Genomic DNA, 23,002 nt, shown 5'->3' on the forward strand with positions numbered 1-23,002 from the left:
GCTTTCGCCTGTTGTTGCCAGGCCAGGCTGAGGGAAGCTTTCGCCTGTTGTTGCCAGGCCAGGCTGAGGGAAGCTTTCGCCTGTTGTTGCCAGGCCAGGCTGAGGTGTTGGTCTCTAAGCTGCTAAATTAAGGCACAGGAGGAATTTTTCTAGGAACTAGAGGACAGTTAGGGGTAGCAGGACACTTGACTTCACCCTGGAACAGACACTCCAGCTCTAGGACGGATTGCTGTCAAGAGGTCTCACTACCAACAAAGCAGTGTCAAATGTAGTACCAAAACATCTCTAGGGAGACCGAGAGCCCCTGAGAATTATGCAACGTTCTCTCTAACTCACATGTAAACACAACACAGCCCATCCTGGCTCTCCTCTCAGTCCCCCCCCCCCCCCCCCAGTCTAATGCACATATAAACACAACACAGCCCATCCTGGCTCTCCTCTCTGCCCCCCTCTGTCTAATGCACATATAAACACAACACAGCCCATCCTGGCTCTCCTCTTTGCCCCCCCCCCCCCAGTCTAATGCACATATAAACACAACACAGCCCATCCTGGCTCTCCTCTCTGCCCCCCTCTGTCTAATACACTTATTAGACAGCTTAGTGGGCTTTTGTTACATCGGACTGTCTCATCCTCTTCAGTGGATTAGGCCCTCGCCTTTTGCCTACTTCCACACATGTTGGTGGGGGATATATATTTTCACCGACCCTGTGTTCACTTTTACACTATTGGATTTGTGAAAATGTGTTATTGTAATTGAATGGATGAATGCATTTACTTAATGAATGGACATTGAAATGTGTGTACAGTATAAAAGGCATTTGAAATAAAGTCAAATCAATTTATTTATATTTTTAAGGTGATTCCTTTGGAGCACTTAGGAATATTGTTTATGATATCAGTTGTACGCACACACACACGTGTGGGGTTTTCCTGGAAGTGTGAGGGAGACACTCGGGGAGAGGAGAATTGGACTCTGGAGTGTTTCTCAAGTCTCTGGAACAGAACCCTGTCCATAGGTCAGGAGAGATCGGGAGGGAGTGAGAGAGAGAGAGAGAGAGAGAGAGAGAGAGAGAGAGAGAGAGAGAGAGAGAGAGAGAGAGAGAGAGAGATGGACAAAGAGAGAGAGAGAGAGAGAGAGAGATGGACAAAGAGAGAGAGAGAGAGAGAGAGAGAGAGAGACAGAGAGAGAGAGATGGACAAAGAGAGAGAGAGCGAGAGAGAGAGAGAGAGAGAGATGGACAAAGAGAGAGAGAGAGAGAGAGAGAGAGAGAGACAGAGAGACAGAGTGAGAGAGAGAGAGAGAGAGAGAGAGCGAGAGAGAGAGAGATGGACAAAGAGAGAGAGAGAGAGAGAGAGAGAGAGAGAGAGAGACAGACAGAGAGAGAGAGAAACAGAGTGCTGTCCCTGGTTCATATCCAGGGTAGGCCGTCATTGTAAATGTTGTGGACGACAACCGTGTTTTCCCCTCAGTTCAGCACCCAGGAAAAGAACATCGTACGGGGAAATGTTTGTGATTTAGATTTTAGACACATGTTCAAGGATCAAGCCGCAAAACACAGCTCCAAAAAACTGGAAAGAACAGACCTGTGAGTAAACAAGCTTTAGTTGCTATGTTGAACTGCTAGAGAAAATCAACAGTTGTGACCAGCAGTGACCTTACTTGAGAAAACTGAGATCATTCTGTTTTTGTCTTTAAGGGAGGGAACTTGTTTGGTTGTTGCTGCTTGCCAAATGCCATATAACACATCTAGGCTACTATTATTAGCAGTTATTTGGGACACGTCAATAGGACAAGCTACATCAACAAATCAAGTTTAGAAAAAAAAAGCTTTCTTTGATGATCTGTTTTGAAATTTGTACTAAGAGTTGTGAAATTTTACCACCAAATCCCAGCAGTCTTTAAAATAACATTCAGGAGCAAAAGGTTTTCAATAGTTATTTTTAATTAATATAAAACATACAGTGCCTTGCGAAAGTATTCGGCCCCCTTGAACTTTGCGACCTTTTGCCACATTTCAGGCTTCAAACATAAAGATATAAAACTGTATTTTTTTGTGAAGAATCAACAACAAGTGGGACACAATCATGAAGTTCAACGACATTTATTGGATATTTCAAACTTTTTTAACAAATCAAAAACTGAAAAATTGGGCGTGCAAAATTATTCAGCCCCTTTACTTTCAGTGCAGCAAACTCTCTCCAGAAGTTCAGTGAGGATCTCTGAATGATCCAATGTTGACCTAAATGACTAATGATGATAAATACAATCCACCTGTGTGTAATCAAGTCTCCGTATAAATGCACCTGCACTGTGATAGTCTCAGAGGTCCGTTAAAAGCGCAGAGAGCATCATGAAGAACAAGGAACACACCAGGCAGGTCCGAGATACTGTTGTGAAGAAGTTTAAAGCCGGATTTGGATACAAAAAGATTTCCCAAGCTTTAAACATCCCAAGGAGCACTGTGCAAGCGATAATATTGAAATGGAAGGAGTATCAGACCACTGCAAATCTACCAAGACCTGGCCGTCCCTCTAAACTTTTAGCTCATGATCAGAGATGCAGCCAAGAGGCCCATGATCACTCTGGATGAACTGCAGAGATCTACAGCTGAGGTGGGAGACTCTGTCCTTAGGACAACAATCAGTCGTATATTGCACAAATCTGGCCTTTATGGAAGAGTGGCAAGAAGAAAGCCATTTCTTAAAGATATCCATAAAAAGTGTTGTTTAAAGTTTGCCACAAGCCACCTGGGAGACACACCAAACATGTGGAAGAAGGTGCTCTGGTCAGATGAAACCAAAATTGAACTTTTTGGCAACAATGCAGAGCGTTATGTTTGGCGTAAAAGCAACACAGCTCATCACTCTGAACACACCATCCCCACTGTCAAACATGGTGGTGACAGCATCATGGTTTGGGCCTGCTTTTCTTCAGCAGGGACAGGGAAGATGGTTAAAATTGATGGGAAGATGGATGCAGCCAAATACAGGACCATTCTGGAAGAATGATGGAGTCTGCAAAAGACCTGAGACTGGGACGGAGATTTGTCTTCCAACAAGACAATGATCCAAAACATAAAGCAAAATCTACAATGGAATGGTTCAAAAATAAACATATCCAGGTGTTAGAATGGCCAAGTCAAAGTCCAGACCTGAATCCAATCGAGAATCTGTGGAAAGAACTGAAAACTGCTGTTCACAAATGCTCTCCATCCAACCTCACTGAGCTCAGGCTGTTTTGCAAGGAGGAATGGGAAAACATTTCAGTCTCTCGATGTGCAAAACTGATAGAGACATACCCCAAGCGACTTACAGCTGTAATCGCAGCAAAAGGTGGCGCTACAAAGTATTAACTTAAGGGGGCTGAATAATTTTGCACGCCCAATTTTTCAGTTTTTGATTTGTTAAAAAAGTTTGAAATATCCAATAAATGTCGTTCCACTTCATGATTGTGTCCCACTTGTTGTTGATTCTTCACAAAAAAATACAGTTTTATATCTTTATGTTTGAAGCCTGAAATGTGGCAAAAGGTCGCAAAGTTCAAGGGGGCCGAATACTTTCGCTAGGCACTGTATATTCATTGGAATATAAATTGGAATGGAATATAACTAATAACATGAAATAACATTGGAATATAACATTTAATAACAATAACTTAAATAATTAACTCAGTGTAACATTGATGTGGCAACTCTCTTATGTTCTGCTATTGCACGATTCTAATTTGTACATACAGTAAGTCATGAGCACAACTCCTGCACTGCTCACACCTAATCCAGTCCCCACTGAAACAGGGGGACTGAAAAAAGGGGGAGAAATGCCAATGGAAAAGCTCGCTATTAAAAATGTAGCTAGCTATCTAGCTATATGACACAAATGCTGTGTAAAATAGCTAAAAGGCTATAAAGTCTGGTAGTAAGGTTTCTAGCTAGCACTCCTAGCAGCTTATGCTAATTAGCTAGCTGGCTAGCATTTACTGCTAGTGAAGTTGCTAGCTAACAAGTTAGCATAGACTAGCGCTAACTGGGCAAGTCATTGTCTAAATGACAGGTAGAAATACATTCATAACCATAAAGGGCCAGTTACCCCCTAGGAGGGGGAGTTGCCCCAACACACTCATCCAACATATTACTACTTTACAAAAAAGTATCTATATTTTGTATTATTTATCTTAAGGCTTTCCTACTTGCATATTTTAAAAACAATTATAGATCTAACTTCATTGGAATATATAAACTTACCACACACTCGTTTGGTTGAAATATCTCCAAAAGCTGTGAAATGTTTTGTTGATCAAGACCAGTGGCAGCCAGGGAAAGTTTGGAGAAAATAATTTGATGATATCTTGTGGTTTAAATGTTACCCCAGGCAGTTACCCCAGGAGTCTAGTCACATATTAGCATATGATATTATTCACTTTTTTTTAATTATAATATATATTTTTAATTATTGTATTATGCACTTCTAAGAGTGATTTGAAACAAGTACCTTGCATTGTTTGCTATTGGATTAACTGGTAGTTAAAACGACTAAATTGAAAATATATCATTATGTTGTGTTTTGGTGATTAAACCAATGTTCTCATTACATTTCGCAATAAACATATTTTGAATCAATGGTTGTGTGGTGAGAGATGTTTACAATCCAAATTAATGCAAAATGACAGATTTTGAATGAAAGACTGGCTTCATAACAAGTGTGACCAGTTTGGAGTGCTGTACTAAGAGTTGTGAAAATGTACCACATACAGTAGCCCTACTTGTGAAAATAGTACCAAAGCGATTAAAAAAAGACTGTAATATTTACTACATATAATATTGAGGTATTTGCAACAGCAGGATAGGATTATCCCTAGGCATAGGGCTACAGTGGAGAAGTAATTGTGAAAATTGATCATTCAAGAATGCAGAACGTTCTAGAATTGCCATTTGAAACGAGGAAGGCAACACTAGAATTCGATGTTGTGGGCAACACAAAACTGGGGTAAATATTTCATACCAGGGATGGCTTGAGTGAATATTCAAATTCATTATCATGGGAAAAATAAACCATTATTGACTACCATTATGTATTGAACTATAACCTAACGTTCGATAAAGTGCGACTGCATTCTTGAATGCTCAATTTTCATAATTCCTTCTCCACTGTAGCCCTACGCCTAGGGCTAATCCTATCCTGCTGTTGCGACCAGTTTTACCTCAAAATTATATGTAGTAAATTGTATATATTTTTTATTCCTTTGTAAACATTTCCCTGTAAACTAAGCATGTCACTGAAAGGTCTGTTGTATTCGGCGCATGTGACAAATAGCATTTGATAGCATTTGATTTTAGGCCCAATTCTCATTCAATAGGTAGCCAACATCCAATTTATTCATTGTAGACGGCCTATGCCAGACAGGTTCACTGCCATCTATCGGATCTGTTGATGTCGGGTTAGCTCACGTAGCTCTACATCTTGATCAATTGTGACGCTCCAGCCATGTCACGGCGATTGCCAAATCCATAATCAAAATGTTTACATAATTGCAGGTCGCCGGTGAGATGCGTCATAATCAATACCCTACAGATAGCCTTAGTCTATGAAGACATTTACTAAATAGTGTACTTAAAATATATATATATATTATTGTTTATAGGAGCATAGCTATAACAACAACTTCACAAAGTAAGGTAGGCTATCATTTTAAATGAATTATTTGCATGAGCCTATTTAAAGAAAAAGGCCACAATTGAGGCTGTGCAACATAGGATGACAGCCTAGCAGTAGAATATTTGCATAATTGGACTCGAACGATTAGGATCCATACTGGCCAATGTAATTGCTTTTTCTTCATGGATGCTCAAGAAGAGATGTCTGTGAAGGATGCCGCGGAAGCTGAGTCCCCGGACAGCATCGAAGACAGACCCCCAGCAATTTATAGTAAGTGAGAAAGCCGTGTACTGGGTCTGACGCTCAGTGTCACTACAGTAGGCAATATGCGCGATGACTGTAGAATACAATATAATATAATTCTAGGGTGAAGAGAGGTCTAGATAGTGCAGTTCAATTGTCTTACCCCATTAGAACCGAAAATATAAGTTTGTTTTACTCCAATGTTTGTAAACAATGTAATTGTAAACACACATTGTGGATGGTAGGCCTACCTTCAAAACATGGTTAAAACCATCATTTTGATCTCATGGATCTCTATGAACTTGGCTACATTTCTCCAGCCCCATCCCTGAGCTTTTTACCCAAACAGTAGAGGGTGACAGCTTTGTTATGGTTTACATTTCAGTTTGCACAAACAGGTAGGCACAATGGTAAGCTACTTTGTAACACTGAAATTACACTATTCCCTATGCTGCCATTGATCAACCAAAACCTCACTTACAGACACTCACACACACTTGTAGACTCATTACATGCTGCTACTCTTTATTCTTCTTCTTATTATGATCTATCCTGATGTCTAGTCACTTTACCCTGTCTTCATGTACATATCTACCTCAAATACCTTATTATTATTATCTATCCTGATGTCTAGTCACTTTACCCTGTCTTCATGTACATATCTACCTCAAATACCTTATTATTATCTATCCTGATGTCTAGTCACTTTACCCTGCCTTCATGTACATATCTACCTCAAATACCTTATTATTATCTATCCTGATGTCTAGTCACTTTACCCTGCCTTCATGTACATATCTACCTCAAATACCTTATTATTATCTATCCTGATGTCTAGTCACTTTACCCTGTCTTCATGTACATATCTACCTCAAATACGTATTATTATCTATCCTGATGTCTAGTCACTTTACCCTGTCTTCATGTACATATCTACCTCAAATACGTATTATTATCTATCCTGATGTCTAGTCACTTTACCCTGTCTTCATGTACATATCTACCTCAAATACGTATTATGATCTATCCTGATGTCTAGTCACTTTACCCTGTCTTCATGTACATATCTACCTCAAATACATATTATTATCTCTCCTGATGTCTAGTCACTTTACCCTGCCTTCATGTACATATCTACCTCAAATACGTATTATGATCTATCCTGATGTCTAGTCACTTTACCCTGCCTTCATGTACATATCTACCTCAAATACGTATTATTATCAATCCTGATGTCTAGTCACTTTACCCTGCCTTCATGTACATATCTACCTCAAATACGTATTATGATCTATCCTGATGTCTAGTCACTTTACCCTGCCTTCATGTACATATCTACCTCAAATACGTATTATTATCTCTCCTGATGCCTAGTCACTTTACCCTGCCTTCATGTACATATCTACCTCAAACGGCCTATGCCAGACAGGTTCACTGCCATCTATCGGATCTGTTGATGTCGGGTTAGCTCACGTAGCTCTACATCTTGATCAATTGTGACGCTCCAGCCATGTCACGGCGATTGCCAAATCCAAATCTCTCCTGATGCCTAGTCACTTTACCCTGCCTTCATGTACATATCTACCTCAAATACCTTATTATTATCTATCCTGATGCCTAGTCACTTTACCCTGCCTTCATGTACATATCTGCCTCAAATACCTTATTATTATCTATCTTGATGTCTAGTCACTTTACCCTGCCTTCATGTACATATCTACCTCAAATACCTTATTATTATCTATCCTGATGCCTAGTCACTTTACCCTGCCTTCATGCACGTATCTACCTCAAATACCTGGTACCTCTGCACATTGATCTGGTACTGGTACTCCCTGTGTATAGCTCCACATTGATCTGGTACTGGTACTCCCTGTATATAGCTCCACATTGATCTGGTACTGGTACTCCCTGTATATAGCTCCATTCTTGTGTATTTTATTTAATTCCTTATGTTACTATTTTATTTTAACAAGAATTTCACTGTAAAGTCTACACCAATTATAATCGGCGCATGTGACAAATCAAATAATTTTTCTTTCTAACCCCCACTGTAACCCCCATTCTAACCCCCACTCTAACCCACACTATCTATAGAGAAACAAACAGCCTTCAGACTAGCAGGTCCTCTCATCTCCTGCAGTGACACCAAGCCTCCAGTCTCAGGTGACCTGACATCCTGGTGCATTAGTGTCGATAGACAACTAGAGATATATGGAGATGCAGCTCTCTGGTATTTACCTTTCAACAACCAGTGTTCTGTACGCTTGTGTAAAGTATGGAAATGTTTATGTATGTTTATGCAGAGAGACAGAGAGAAGAGACGACAGCGAGGAGGAATCCCTTCAAACTCCCGGCAGACAACATCTTCCTCCTGAGAAACAAGGAAAATGAACAAAGGAAGCTGGTGAAGAAGTCATGTTGTGTTGTCTGTAGTGTTTGAACATTCTCTGTTTGACTCTATCAGGGTTTCATTGCATTCGTGATCCTTTTCCACTGTGACTGTGGACCTGACCATAATATTTGATCAAACTCTGATCCTCAGTGCCATCTTTCAACATGCCATCTTGACCATGCTCATTTGTGTGATGAACCATAGGAGCGCCAGCAACAGAAGACGCTGAAGGTCCATGAGAAGTCCACCTATGCTGGGAGGATACAGGCCAAGCAGGCTAACCTGAGGCAGGAGCTGAGGCAGGGGCAGAATGAGGTGTACTCCACCTCCTGCAGCAAGGCTGTGTCCACCCTCAGGGATGATCCGGCATGGAGGAAAGCTGCCACCCTGAGTGAGTGCCACCCTAAGATTCTGTGAACTGCTATAGGTCAATATTGCCAATGGGGAGCTAACATGGCTGTCATGGAATGTAGGTAATGTAAATGCATCATAATGTAGACCCCTCAACATCCTAACTCTCTAATACATGGCTCTGATGACCAGTATATTATGATGCTTCTCTGAGTCATTTTACTGTAGTCTCAGGGGGGTGAATCCTAACTTCCACTGAAGTCAAATCTTCACTTATTCTCCAATTGACATCAGTGCTTGACTAAGTGGAAGCCTAGGATTATCCCCAGAGACATTGAGGATAAGTTGATAACTTGACAAGTTACTGAATCTGACTATTGACGCATAATGAAATTATGTATGCTCTGTTGTTTTCCAAGACCAAATCAAATCATCAAATCAAATCAAGCTTTATTTATGCAGCACATTTCAGAATGCAACGCAATGTGCTTCACAGGAAAAAAACAAAAAAACAATGAAAATAAAAACAGACATATTTACTACACAGCAAACAGAAGAGGATAAAAAAACAAAAGAATAACAATAAAAACTGAGAGATTAAAAAGCACCCTAAGGAAAAGCAAACCTAAAAAGGTTTGTTTCAAGATCTCTTTTAAATATGACCATGGTTTTGGCCCACCTCGTGTTCTCTGGCAGGCTATTCCAGAGGCTGAGGGCATAATAACTAAAGGCTGTCTCTTCATGTGTCTTGGTCCAAGGCTTTGTGATAGTTAAAAAGGCCATTGTCAGAGGACCCGAGGAACCTACTAGGTACATAACTCCAAAGCATGTCTGACATGCTTTGGGGTGCACAATCATGGATTGATTTAAAAACCAAAAGAAGAATCTTAAAACTAATTCTAAAACTCACTGGCAGCCAGTGCATAGACCTTAAAACTGGTTTAATGTGTTCTCCCCATCTGGTCTTGGTCAGTACCCGTGCTGCAGCATTCTGTATGTTTTGCAGTTGACCAATGGCTTTCTTGAGTAGACCAGACATGAGACCATTACAGTAGTCAAGCCTGCTTGTAATAAAAGCATGGATGAGTCTCTCTGTATCTGCCTGAGAGAGAAACGGACACACATTTACAATGTTTCTCAGGTGGTAAAAAGCTATTTTGGTCACATTCCTAATGTGTGATTTCAAAATTGAGTTCAGAATCTAAAATGACACCTAGGTTTTTTTACCTGGTGTTTTATCTTTATTACCAGTGAAGTAAAATGTGAAGCCAAATTCTCTCTCTGTGCTTTGGCTCCAACAATAAATACCCTGTCTTGATTTAGCTGGAGGAAGTTGTGAGCCATCCAAATATTTAAATCACTAATACAGTCTAATAATTTATCTGTGGAACTAAAAATCCTCTGGTGACACACATGTAAAGTTGTGTATCGTCTGCGTAACAATGAAAATCAATGCTGTGCCCTTCTGATAACGCTGCCAAGGGCTAACATATACAGTATAAACTGACCAGTACCGGACCCAAAATCGAACCTTGTGGAACGCCACATGTGATATATATTTTCTCGGAATTGTGTTCAGGAAGGGTGACAAAAAACTCTTGACAGGTTAAATAGGTCCTACACCAATTTAGAACTCGAGCAGAGAGGCAAACCCACCTCTCCAGTCTTTTCAGAAGGACATCATGATTAACAGTGTTGAATGCAGCACTTAAATCCAAGAGTACAAGGACAGAGAGCTGTTTGGCATCTGTGTTGGCTCTAAGACCATTTACCACTTTAATTAAGCCCGCCTGGCATTTCTAATTGCCTTATATATGCCAAGTTGCTCTCTCAGAATATCATAATGGATGTGCAACTCTGACTTTCTCCACTTCCATTCTGCCTTTCTGCAAATTTCTCTTTAATTGATACGTTTCCTCACTCATCAGGATTACTTAGCTATTGCTATTTTCCAAGACAAAAAGTGTTTTGTGTTACTGTAGTGATGATGCTCCAGAGAGAACGTGTCCTCTCATATTGGACCTGCTCTCCTAATTCTAATCCTAACCATTTAGAGAAGAGAACAAAGACGGTCCTGTATCCAAAGTCAAAGGGACTTCATATGTATTCAATCTTCTGTCTTTGCCTCAAAGTATTTGAGTTTGCAAAAAAGCTTTTGACTTAGCATAAAAGCATTTGAGTTAGCATTAAAGTATTTGAGTTAGCATAAAAGCATTTGTGTTAGCATTAAAGTATTTGAGTTAGCATTAAAGTATTTGAGTTAGCATTAAAGTATTTGAGTTAGCATAAAAGTATTTGAGTTAGCGTTAAAGTATTTGCGTTAGCATAAAAGTATTTGTGTTAGCATTAAAGTATTTGCGTTAGCGTTAAAGTATTTGAGTTAGCGTTAAAGTATTTGAGTTAGCATAAAAGTTTGCTAAAAGGACAGCCAGTAATCAATGAGAGTTTGTTTCCTCATCAGACTCCAATGACAGGGAGAATATTAGTGAGTACATCACTAAGAAGAGAGAGATGTTTCTTATTGAGGTAAGAAATTACATAATGCTTAGTACACCAAACCAACCACTGTCCGGTTATGAATGATTACTGTCTCACACTCACAAAACCCCAAAGACATATCAATGCACTTCCAGAAGTTAACATGGCATTGTTGTTTTCACCACGGGAGTATATATTTTCTAATCATTCAAACCAGGCTTCTGAGCTTCAGAGTTAATAACAACAACAAAAGCTGTTTTATACGTAAATCAGTTCAGAGATGAGGTAAGTGGAAAAACAGAAAGGCGCAATTGCTGTTATTGGTAACACAGCGCATGGCTTGGTTCAGCTTCGTGTGCGTCCCCTTTTTGCTTGAAGGCTCCGTTTATATTTGCCCAAAGTTTCCCTGAGCTAAGCTTGTCTGACCTATTACCCAAGCTCTGACAAAACCTGCATTGTCCCTTTAAAAACACACATTTTCGTCCCTTAATTCTTTCCACAGCCTCATAAAAAGATGTAAAAAAAAACTAAATAAGGAAAAAGGGCACAATTACATCAGGATATGCTTGTTGTTGTCCAGTCCTAACCATTTCAGAGAAAGTAAATAGCTACATGAACATGAAAACTCTTTGAGGCAGTAGCTTACTTGAAAGGCATCAATCCCCAGGTCTCAAGCTGCATGTCTAATAGGTCCCCTGGCATCACATTTCACCCTCTTAAGTCCCAGAGCCGCAGACATTTACATTTCCTGAGATTACTCACTCTCCAGACCTAACAAAACTCCAGTCACTTCCTTCACTGAGGAGTCTGTTTGCCTCAAGGGAGAGGCAGCTCTTTAACTTATTACATGTACAGTATTAGCATATCACAGCATGGAGAAGACGCAAATCATCTCTTCAAATGTGACCTTTTGTCACGTTCTGACCTTAGTTCCTTTGTTATGTCTTTGTTTTAGTATGGTCAGGGCGTAAGTTTGTTGTCTATGTTCCGTTTTCTATGTTGTGTTTTTGCGTTTGGCCGGGTATGGTTCTCAATTAGAGGCAGGTGTCGTTAGTTGTCTCTGGTTGAGAATCATACTTAGGTAGCCTTTTTCCACCTGTGTTTGTGGATGTTTGTTTCCTGTTTTTTCACCTTTCAGGACTGTTTCGTGTCATTCACTCTCTTTGTTGTTTTGTGGTCATTCAGTGTTCAGTTTATTTAATTAAATTTACTATGAACACTTACCACGCTGCGTGTTGGTCCGATGATTCCTATTCCTCATCATCAGACGAAGAGGAGAGCTGTTACACCTTTCCTGTTGTGTCTTTCCATTGCTATACCAACAAAACAATAAACACTCTCCGTCTCCGTTCTTACTTGGACCTGTTCTCTGTTTTGAACAGAGAAGTCTCTCCTCTCCTTCCTTCCTGTGGTCACTGACCTTTAACCCTTTCTCCCCAGTACTCCCTGGCTGTGAAGAGGGAGGTGATTCACAAGCTGGCTGAGGTGGCCACCAAGGAAGAGAACAGGCTGCAGCAGGCGGAGACATTTCTGGACGAGGACACGGCCATGTTTGACGAGTTCCTCGAGGAGAATGACAAGAACTCAGTGGAGGCAATCAAAATGTACCAGACTACAGTCCACTGTCTCTACAAAACAGTTTTCATATTGTGTGATTTCACAGTGTTTGTTTTATGGGTATAATGATTATTATGAATAATAACAATAAGATACCTTTTGAATGACTGAACCAACCAGAAGACTGTATTTCCCTCCATGTGCTTCCTTTAAATCATCATTCGTGTTGACTGTTGTAGTGCTGAACACGAGACCAAAGCCAAACTGGAGAAGGTTGCAGAGATCAAGAGGATCTCGGGCAAAATGGTGGCAGTGAAAAGGTAGTATGGCAGACAGTAAAGGGTCCTTTCTTTTACTATGTACTGTGCATGAGTTATGCATAAGTTGACATACTTTGTGTGATGGCTTCTGGATGTGTGCCATTGTTTGTGGTGGGTGTAAGCTTTACAAATGTTATTGCGTACATGCAGTTGAGCATGATGGCACATGTTCATACGTGTCCACAGTGACATCTCCAAGAACGAGGAGATCCTGAAGGAGTACACCCTGTACAATGGCTTCCTGCTGAAGCTGTCCCCTACAGAGTGGCAGGAGAGACAGCAGGCTCGCCGGGCCATGGTGGACAAGATCAAAGCTGCCATCAAGATGAGGGAGGCTCAGCTAGCCGAGCCAGCCAAACCCGGCAGACGTATGTCAATTACAGTAGTTGTCACATCATATCACACCAGTCACATTTGACAGACTGTGATTATGGGTCTTGTTCATTAGAGATCTACATTCTCTCTGTTCAGGTAAAGAGAGTATGGCCAGGGACCTGCCTCCTGTATGTGACCCCAGGACTCCCCAGAGACAGAGTATGATGGGAACCAGAGAGAGCATCAAGCCGTGAGTGGAGCCCCAGTACAGGATCATTACTCCAGAGCAGGGCTCGCCAACCTTGTTCCTGGAGAGATATCCCCCTGTTCCCTACAACCCCAGTTGTAACAAACCTGATTCAGCTTGTCAACCAGCTAATTATTAGAATCAGGTGCGCTAGATTAGGGTTGGAGTGAAAACCTACAGGACAGTAGCTCTCCAGAAACAGGGTTGGAGTGAACCTACAGGACGGTAGCTCTCCGGGAACAGGGTTGGACTGAACCTACTGGGCGGTAGCTCTCCAGGAACAGGGTTGGAGAGCCCTGTTCAAGAGTGTTGTTGAGATGTCTCTGTTGCATCGTTTAACTGTATCTGTGACAAATAAAATTTGATTTGATTTGATAACTGTATCCCTGTCACGAGGTTGGTAGCACCTTAATTGGGGAGGACGGGCTCGTGGGAATGGCTGGAGCAGAATAGGTGGAATGGTATCAAATACATCAAACACATGGCTTCCATATGTTTGATGCCATTCCATTAACCCTGTTCCAGCCATTATTGTGAGCTGTCCTCCCCTCAGCAGCCTCCACTGCTGCCTATGTCCTTATGTCTCTAACCAAGATGGCGTAGCAGTCGGACGTGTGTTTTGTCTTGTCCCGTGTAAATATAGTTTTTCCTTGTTTTTTTTCATATATATTTTAATATCACTTTCCATCTACGGACTGAATATATTCTCCTGCAACCCGCCTCACCCAACGTGGTGGGGATCTGCTATTTTTTTATACTTAAGAACCAGAACCCCCATCAAAAGTTAGCCAGCTAACTGGCTACTAGCTTGTCGTCAGTTAACCATTGCTAGGCCCATCTGCTAGGCGCATCTCCCGGCTAGCCCGCTAGCTGTCTAGAGCACATCGGACTGTTCCCTTAAGAGGTCCAACGGACATGTTCTTTGGCCACTATATCTATTTTGCCAATTGGCCTGGTTTACTACACGGAGCCCTATTGATCCGTCTGCCGACTTCACAGCACGAGGGGGCCACAACAGACTTTATTCCGTCGCAACGTCCCTCAAAGGCCCTTCTGCTAACTTGCTATTTCGACCCGCTAGCTGCCTGCAGCCACTCACTGGACTCCTGTGATCACTTGGCTACGCATGCCTCTCCCCAATGTCAATATGCCTTGTCCATTGCTGTTTTGGTTAGTAATTATTGCCTTATTTCACTGTAGAGCCTCTAGCCCTGCTCAATACGCCTTAGTTAACACTTTAGTTCCACCTCCCACACATGCATCACATCACCTGGTTTAAATGATATTTCGACAGACAATATCTCTTTCATCGTCACTCTATGCACAGGTTTACCCCCACTGTATTCACATCCTACCATACCTTTGTCTGTACATTATGCCATGAATCTATTCTACCGTGCCCAGAAATCTGCTCCTTTTACTCTCTGTTCTGAACATACTAGACGGCCAGTTCTTTTAGCCTTTAGCCGTACCCTTATCCTACTCCTCCTCTGTTCCTCTGGTGATTTGAAGGTTAATCCAGGCCCTGCAGTGCCTAGCTCCACTCCCATTCCCCGGGTGCTCTCATTTGTTGACTTCTGTAACCGTAAAAGCCTTGGTTTCATGCATGTTAACATTAGAAGCCTCCTTTGTTTTATTCACTGCCAGCCCGGATGTCCTAGCTATCTCTGAATCCTGGTTTAGGAAGACCACCAAAAACCCTTACATTTCCATCCCTAACTATAAAATGTTCCGACAAGATAGAACTGGCAAAGGGGGCGGAGTTGCAATCTACTGCAGGGTAGCCTGCAGAGTTCTGTCTTTGCTACCCAGGTCTGTGCCCAAAATTTGAGCTTCTACTTTTAAAAATCCACCTCTCCAGAAACAAGTCTCTTACCGTTGTCGCTTGCTATAGACCACATTCTGACCCCAGCTGTGCCCTGGACACCATATGCGAATTGATTGCCCCCCATCTATCTTCAGGGCTCGTGCTGTTAGGACCTAAACTGGGACATGCTTAACACCCCGGCCATCCATTATCAATGAACCCACCAGGTACAACCCCAAATCCGTAAACATGGGCACACTCATAGATATCATCCTAACCAACCTGCCATCCAAATACACCTCTGCTGTCTTCAACCAGGATCTCAGCGATCACTGCCTCATTGCCTGCGTCCGTAATGGGTCTGCAGTCAAGCGAACACCCCTCATCACTGTCAAACGCTACCTAAAACACTTCAGCGAGCAGGCCTTTCTAACGACCTGGCCCGGGTATCCTGGAATGATATTGACCTCATTCCGTCAGTCGAGGATGCCTGGTTATTCTTTAAAAGTGCTTTCCTCACCATCTTAAATAAGCACGCCTCATAAAAAAAAAATTGAACCAGGAACAGATATAGCGCTTGGTTCACTCCAGACCTGACTGCCCTTGACCAGCGCAAAAACATCCTGTGGCGTACTGCATTAGCATCGAATAACCCCCGGGATATGCAACTTTTGAGGGAAGTTAGGAACCAATATACAGGCAGTTAGGAAAGCAAAGGCAGATATTTGCATCCTGTAGCACAAACTCCAAAAAGTTCTGGAACACTGTAAAGTACATGGAGAATAAGAGCACCTCCTCCCAGCTGCCCACTGCACTGAGGCTAGGAAACACTGTCACTACCGATAAATCCGCGATGATTGAGAGTTTTAAGTTGCATTTTTTACGGCTGACCATGCTTTCCACCTGGCTACCCCTACCCCGGTCAACAGCCCTGCACCCTCACTGCATCTTGCCCATGCCTCTCCCATTTCTCCTTCACCCAAATCCAGATAGCTGATGTTCTGAAAGAGCTGCAAAATCTGGACCCCTACAAATTAGCAGGGCTAGACAATCTGGACCATCTCTTCCTAAAATTATCAGCCAAAATTGTTGCAACCCCTATTACTAGCTTGTTCAACCTCTCTTTCGTATCGTCTGAGATTCCCAAAGATTGGCAAGCTGCCGCGGTCACCCCCCTCTTCAAAGGGGGAGACACTCTAGACCCAAACTGCTACAGACCTATATATTTCCTACCCTGCCTTTCTAAGGTCTTTGAAAGCCAAGTTAACAGACAGATCACCGACCATTTCGAATCCCACAGTACCTTCTCCGCTATGCAATCTGGTTTCCGAGCTGTTCATGGGTGCACCTCAGCCACGCTCAAGGTCCTAAACGACATCATAATCGCCATCGAAAAGAGACAATACTGTGCAGCTGTATTCATCGACCTGGCCAAGGCTTTCGACTCACCACATGTCAATCGCCACATTCTTATCGGCAGACTCAACAGCCTTGGTTTCTCAAATGACTGCCTCGCCTGGTTCACCAACTACTCCTCTGACAGAGTTCAGTGTGTCAAATCAGAGGGCATGTTGTCCGGCCCTCTGGCAGTCTATGGGGGTGCCACAAGGTTCAATTCTCAGGCCGACTCTTTTCTCTGTATACATCAATGATGTCGCTCTTGCTGCTGGTGATTCTCTGATCCACCTCTACGCAGACGACACCATTCTGTATACTTCTGGCCCTTCTTTGGACACTGTTAACTAACCTCCAGACAAGCTTCAATGACATACAACTCTCCTTCCGTGGCCTCCAACTGCTCTTAAATGCAAGCAAAACTAAATGCATGCTCTTCAACCGATCGCTGCCCACACCTAACCACCCATCCAGCATCACTACTCTGGACGGTTGTGACTTAGAATTAGTTAGACTGTAAACTCTCCTTCCAGACTCACATTAAGCATTTCCAATCCAAAATTAAATGTAGAATCGGCTTCCTATTTCGCAACAAAGCATCCTTCACTCATGCTGCCAAACATACCCTCGTAAAACTGACTATCCTGCAGATCCTCGACTTCGGCGATGTCATTTACAAAATAGCCTCCAACACTCTCAGACTGCATCCAATTTGCTATCACAGTGCCATCCGTTTTGTCACCAAAGCCCCATACACTACCCACCACTGCGACCTGTATGATCTCGTTAGCTGGCACTCGCTTCATATCCGTCACCAAACCCACTGGCTCCAGGTCATCTATAAGTTGTTGCTAGGTAAAGCCCCGCCTTATCTCAGCTCACTGGTCACCATAGCAGCACCCACCCGCAGCACGCGCTCCAGCAGGTATATTTCACTGGTCACCCCCAAAGCCAATTCCTCCTTCAGCCACCTTTCCTTCCAGTTCTCTGCTGCCAATGAACGAACTGCAAAAATCACTGAAGCTGGAGACTTATATCTCCCTCACTAGCTTTAAGCACCAGCTGTCAGAGTAGCTCACAGATCACTGCACCTGTACATAGCCCATCTGTAAATAGCCCATCCAACTACCTCATCACCATATTGTTATTTATTTTGCTCCTTTGCACTCCAGTACCGCTACTTGCACACTCATCTTCTGCACATCTATCACCCCGGTGTTTAATTTGCCATACTGTAATAATTTTGCCACTATGGCCTATTTATTGCCTCAACCCCCTTATCCTACCTCATTTGCCCACACTGTATATAGACTTTCTCTACTGTATTATTGACTGTATGTTTGTTAATTCCATGTGTAACTCTGTTGTTGTTTGTGTCACACTGCTTTGCTTTATCTTGGCCAGGTCGCAGTTGTAAATGAGAACTTGTTCTCAACTAGCCTACCTGGTTAAATAAAAGGTGAAATAAAATAAAAAATAAATAAAACATATTGGTTTTGTTTTAGGAAGGAGGTTACAGTACCAGTGGATGAGAGCAAACTGCCTGAATATGAGGTCAGATACGTTTTATGCTATATCATTCACCTGGTGTCAAAGTAGCCTTAACGTTGACCTAAGTAAAGGTTCACTGTGTGTATGTATTACTCCACAGGAGCCGGAGCTGTTCTTCACTGACCCTCAGCAGCTGTTGGACCTGCTGACAGACCTGGAGAAGCAGAACCTGACTCTGATCCAGAACTCCAGAGAGACAGAGGAGACCATGGAGGAGTTCAAACACACTTTGGTCAACACTCGCAACAAGATGTTAGAGAGCCCAGCGACTTTATGTCCTCATATCTACATACAGTGGTCCTTCCTTTAAAATTTTGGATCTTATGCCGCGATCGTTTGTGGTAGATGGTGTCAGATTGTGGTAAATTGCGTCATTCTGGCAACAATGTCTGACACAACGTATAACGTGCCATATCATTCTGTGGCACTCCACACGCTGTGCTGCAGTACGCCAAAACTTTTGAAGGAAGAACCATTGTAGTGGCGATAGTGATTGAACTACCTGTATTCAAACTGCCATTACCTCGGAGGAGCATAATCTGTTGGCGTTTATTAAAAATACTGTGCACTCTCCTGTTTTTACAAGAACACCTGAAGGAGCATACTGTCAAGAATGCATGAATGCAAAGCATTCAAAATTGGTCAAATTTTAATCATTGTGTGTGTATCCAGGGACCAGGAGACAGAGCAGCTGACCCAGCAGATTGACATAATTACCCATGCCATCCAGAGAGAGAAGGACACTGCTGCTGAGCTGGAGCTCAAATCGCGACTCTTCTCCTTTGGGAAATACAAGGCAGAGGACCAGGTAAACATGAACTGTTCACAGACAGACAGACAGACAGCACACACAACTGCTTGCATTCATATGTATACACACATACAGTACACAGAGTGAACTCTACTTGGGCAAAGTCACCATACAGACCTAATATAGAGAAAATGAGGTACAGTGGGAGTGTGAAGCAGTGAAGTTGAACTTGATCACCCTCAAATGGCTCTTACACTGACTGACTGACTTCCATTATCCCTCTGTACAGGATGTGATGCTGGAGGCCCTGGGCAGGAAGGTGGCCGAGGTGTACAGGAGCTATGCGGGGGAGAGTGGGGCCAACCTGACCACGCTACAGATGCTGACCAACATCGAGGGCCACCTGGGGGAGTTGCTGGAGAACGTGGAGTTGGTTCCCAAGGACCGTGTGCTCATGGCCGAGAGGGCCAAGGAGAAGGAGAGGAGACTCAGGTGGGTCATCAAGAGTACAGTCAGTTAGATAACATATCAGTCGTCAGTCAGTTAGCTGACATTTCAGTAGTCAGTCAGTTAGCTGACATTTCAGTAGTCAGTCAGTTAGCTGACATTTCAGTAGTCAGTCAGTTAGCTGACATTTCAGTAGTCAGTCAGTTAGCTGACATTTCAGTAGTCAGTCAGTTAGATGACATTTCAGTAGTCAGTCAGTTAGATGACATTTCAGTAGTCAGTCAGTTAGCTGACATTTCAGTAGTCAGTCAGTTAGCTAACATATACTACATTACAAAAAGTATGTGGACACCTGCTCGTCGAACATCTCATTCCAAAATCACAGGCATTAATATGGAACTGGTCCCCCCTTTGCTGCTATAACAGCCTCCACTCTTCTGGGAAGGCTTTCCACTAGATGTTGGAACATTGCTGCGGGGACTTGCTTCCATTCAGCCACAAGAACATTAGTGAGGTCGGGCACTAATGTTGGCTGATTAGGCCTGGCTCGCAGTCGGCGTTCCAATTTATCCGGAAGTTGGTCGATGGGGATGAGGTCAGGGCTCTGTGCAGGCCAGTCAAGTTCTTCCACACCGATCTCAGCAAAATAATTTCTGTATGGACCTCGCTTTGTGCATGGGAGCATTGTCATGCTGAAACAGGAAAGGGCCTTCCCCAAACTGTTGCCACAAAATTGGAAGCACATATTTGTCTAGAATGTCATAGTATGCTGTAGCATTAAGATTTCCCTTCACTGGAACTAAGGGGCCTAGCCCGAACCATGAAAAACAGCCTCAGACCATTATTCCTCCTCCACCAAACTTTACATTTGGCACTATGCATTGGGGCAGGTAGCGTTCTCCAGGTCTTTGCCAAACCCAGATTAGTCCGTCGGACTTCCAGATGGTGAAGCGTGATGATTCATCACTCCAGAGAGTGTGTTTCCACTGCTCCAGGGTCATTGATGATCACAATGATCATACCAAGCTCAAAGTTGCTTAGGTCACTAGTTTTGCCCATTCTAACATTCAATTGAACAGTACCTGAATTCCTCGGTCCTGTTTGTCTGATTTATATAGCAATCCACGGCCACTTGATTCACTGTCTGTAGGAATGATTGGGGTGGTGTACCTAATAAACTGTATGTGTCTGTGTTTCCAGGCTAAGGGAGGAGAAGGTTCGTGTGCAGAAGATGCAGCAAGAGGAGCGCCTGCGTAAAGCCCTGGAGAGAGCTCAGGCTAACACCAAGAGACCTGTGAATCAAACACCCAACAATACAAAACACAACACACTAAATGTTGGTGACAGACCTTACAAAAGAAAGCATCATACATGACAACCCTTACCAGATAGATGTCAGTGTATAGACATAGACACAGACACTAATATTAATTTTGTGATTTCAGACGGGGAAGAAGCTGATGCCTCGCTCACTACCTCCGGTGACTGAGCAGTTAGTGAACAATGATGACAGAGACACTGACACGGAGAAGGAGAAGCAGCTCTACTTCTTCACCTGAACCCCTCCAGCCTAGACCATGGTCCCTGATGGATCTTCAGTAGTTGATGTGTTCTGTATGTTAATGTTAAATTAAAATTCAATTGTCGATATGTGCAGATTATACTTTGGAGAGTTGATACTTTGCCAGTACATTTTCACTGCCACATGGTGGCATCAAGAGATCCTGAGATCAGGAGTATGTGTAGAGGCTAAAGAAGAAGACATCATGAACGGTCCTGTAAACTGAAAGTACAGACCTCCAGAAATACTGAACACAAATACTTCCACACACTTTGGAACTCTGTTTTAAAGTGCTTTAATGTCACCTGATGCGTTCACGTAAAGCTGAGTTGGTTCAGGATTCAATCCAATACATATGTTGTGGGCATTACAATCCAATACATATGTTGTGGGCATTACAATCCAATACATATGTTGTGGGCATTACAATCCAATACATATGTTGTGGGCATTACAATCCAATACATATGTTGTGGGCATTACAATCCAATACATATGTTGTGGGCATTACAATCCAATACATATGTTGTGGGCATTACAATCCAATACACATGTTATAGACATTGTGGCTTTTAAAGGCAATTTCCGATTGAGCCGACATACGCAGCGTTTACTGTGAATGGGATCTCTACGAACGTGGGAACATTGCCTTTTAAAAACCCACAATGCCTAAAATCCCAAGATCGGTTTGAATCCCAGCCTTAGGTATCTGAAGACCACGGGAATGGATCTCAAGGCATGCATACTGTGTGAATTTCAACATCTTAACCAGACCGCCAACTCACAGACATGACAGGTTTACAAAAAGGTTTATTTTATGTGCATTCATTTAGCCTTTTACATTACTACGGGCTCTCTTTTGATAGAGTTCCCTCCCACCTTCTGTAGCCTATAAATGTGTAATAATCGCTCAAATTAAATCAAGATGATTGAATCATATCCAATATGGTAAACTAAAGTTATTCACATGAGTTGGCTGTCCTTGGTTGAAATACATGAGTTGGCTGTCATTGGTTGAAATACATGAGTTGGCTGTCAATGGTTGAAATACACGAGTTGGCTGTCATTGGTTGAAATACACGAGTTGGCTGTCATTGGTTGAAATACACGAGTTGGCTGTCCTTTTTTGAAATGCACAATCCATTTGACACAAATAACAACGGATTACTATAGGTTTACGTTTACATTCATAACACATCAAAATGTGAAGACACCCTGATAGAAAAAGTAACCTTCTACTTCCTAGCGTAGTACTGTAACAAAGTCATCATTTGATGTTCCTATTTACAATGGATGGACATTCAAATCATATCCATTGCATTATACATCTGCATAGAGAGACAACATAGTATTTACATTAATTTATCTATTCACACGTGTTGTTCTAAACACTTAACTAAATCCCATGGCGTAAAACATTTAGCATTCTCTGTTTGAAGGAAATTAAGTTGATCAAAAGGAGAATGTTAAGTAACACAAGTGAAATGCATATTAAGATATATATATTTTCAGCTGTAGTGGACAGTGACCAAACATCATCATCAAACACCAAGAACAAGGATTGTATAGTATAAGTCATGCGAACTCTCCTCTTCACTGCACAAGACAAGGTATGATCAAGAGACGCACAACTAACTGTGGCACACACACATACATCCCTAGCCACACTGACAAGACATGGCTTTGCAAAGTGAGGGATTGTAAGGCCACACAACAGTCCACATATTCAGTTAACCAGTATAGCATGAGCCAGGGTCAACCCAACCTCACCGTAAAGGAGCCAGGGTCAACCTCACCTCACCGTACAGGAGCCAGGGTCAACCTCACCTCACTTCACCGTACAGGAGCCAGGGTCAACCTAACCTCACTATACAGGAGCCAGGGTCAACCTAACCTCACCTCACCATACAGGAGCCAGGATCAACCCAA

At 42.5% G+C, this 23,002-nt stretch overlaps 1 protein-coding gene across 1 annotated transcript; it reads left to right on the forward strand.

Moving 5' to 3' along the window:
• Positions 1-5,837: 5,837 nt before the first annotated feature.
• Positions 5,838-21,362, forward strand: LOC110531253 (cilia- and flagella-associated protein 100). The gene is made up of 15 exons (XM_036986967.1): positions 5,838-5,925; positions 7,996-8,064; positions 8,205-8,305; positions 8,498-8,684; positions 11,106-11,170; positions 12,563-12,726; positions 12,919-12,999; positions 13,186-13,367; positions 13,471-13,564; positions 18,269-18,317; positions 18,415-18,566; positions 18,987-19,122; positions 19,355-19,557; positions 20,713-20,848; positions 20,958-21,362. The coding sequence occupies exons 1-15, from the start codon at positions 5,838-5,840 to the stop codon at positions 21,069-21,071; spliced, it is 1,821 nt and encodes a 606-aa protein (XP_036842862.1). The 3' UTR covers positions 21,072-21,362.
• The last annotated feature ends 1,640 nt before the right edge of the window (positions 21,363-23,002 follow it).

The sequence above is a fragment of the Oncorhynchus mykiss genome, chromosome 9, assembly GCF_013265735.2.
Source record: "Oncorhynchus mykiss isolate Arlee chromosome 9, USDA_OmykA_1.1, whole genome shotgun sequence".
Classification (NCBI taxonomy): domain Eukaryota; kingdom Metazoa; phylum Chordata; class Actinopteri; order Salmoniformes; family Salmonidae; genus Oncorhynchus; species Oncorhynchus mykiss.

Excerpts from the sequence above, each read along its gene's own strand:
- LOC110531253 (XM_036986967.1), top strand. The coding sequence starts at position 5,838 with ATGGATGCTCAAGAAGAGATGTCTGTGAAGGATGCCGCGGAAGCTGAG. Across the intron at positions 13,565-18,268 it reads ACCAGAGAGAGCATCAAGCC|GAAGGAGGTTACAGTACCAG; the intron begins GTGAGTGGAGCC and ends GTTTTGTTTTAG. Across the intron at positions 19,123-19,354 it reads AATACAAGGCAGAGGACCAG|GATGTGATGCTGGAGGCCCT; the intron begins GTAAACATGAAC and ends CCCTCTGTACAG.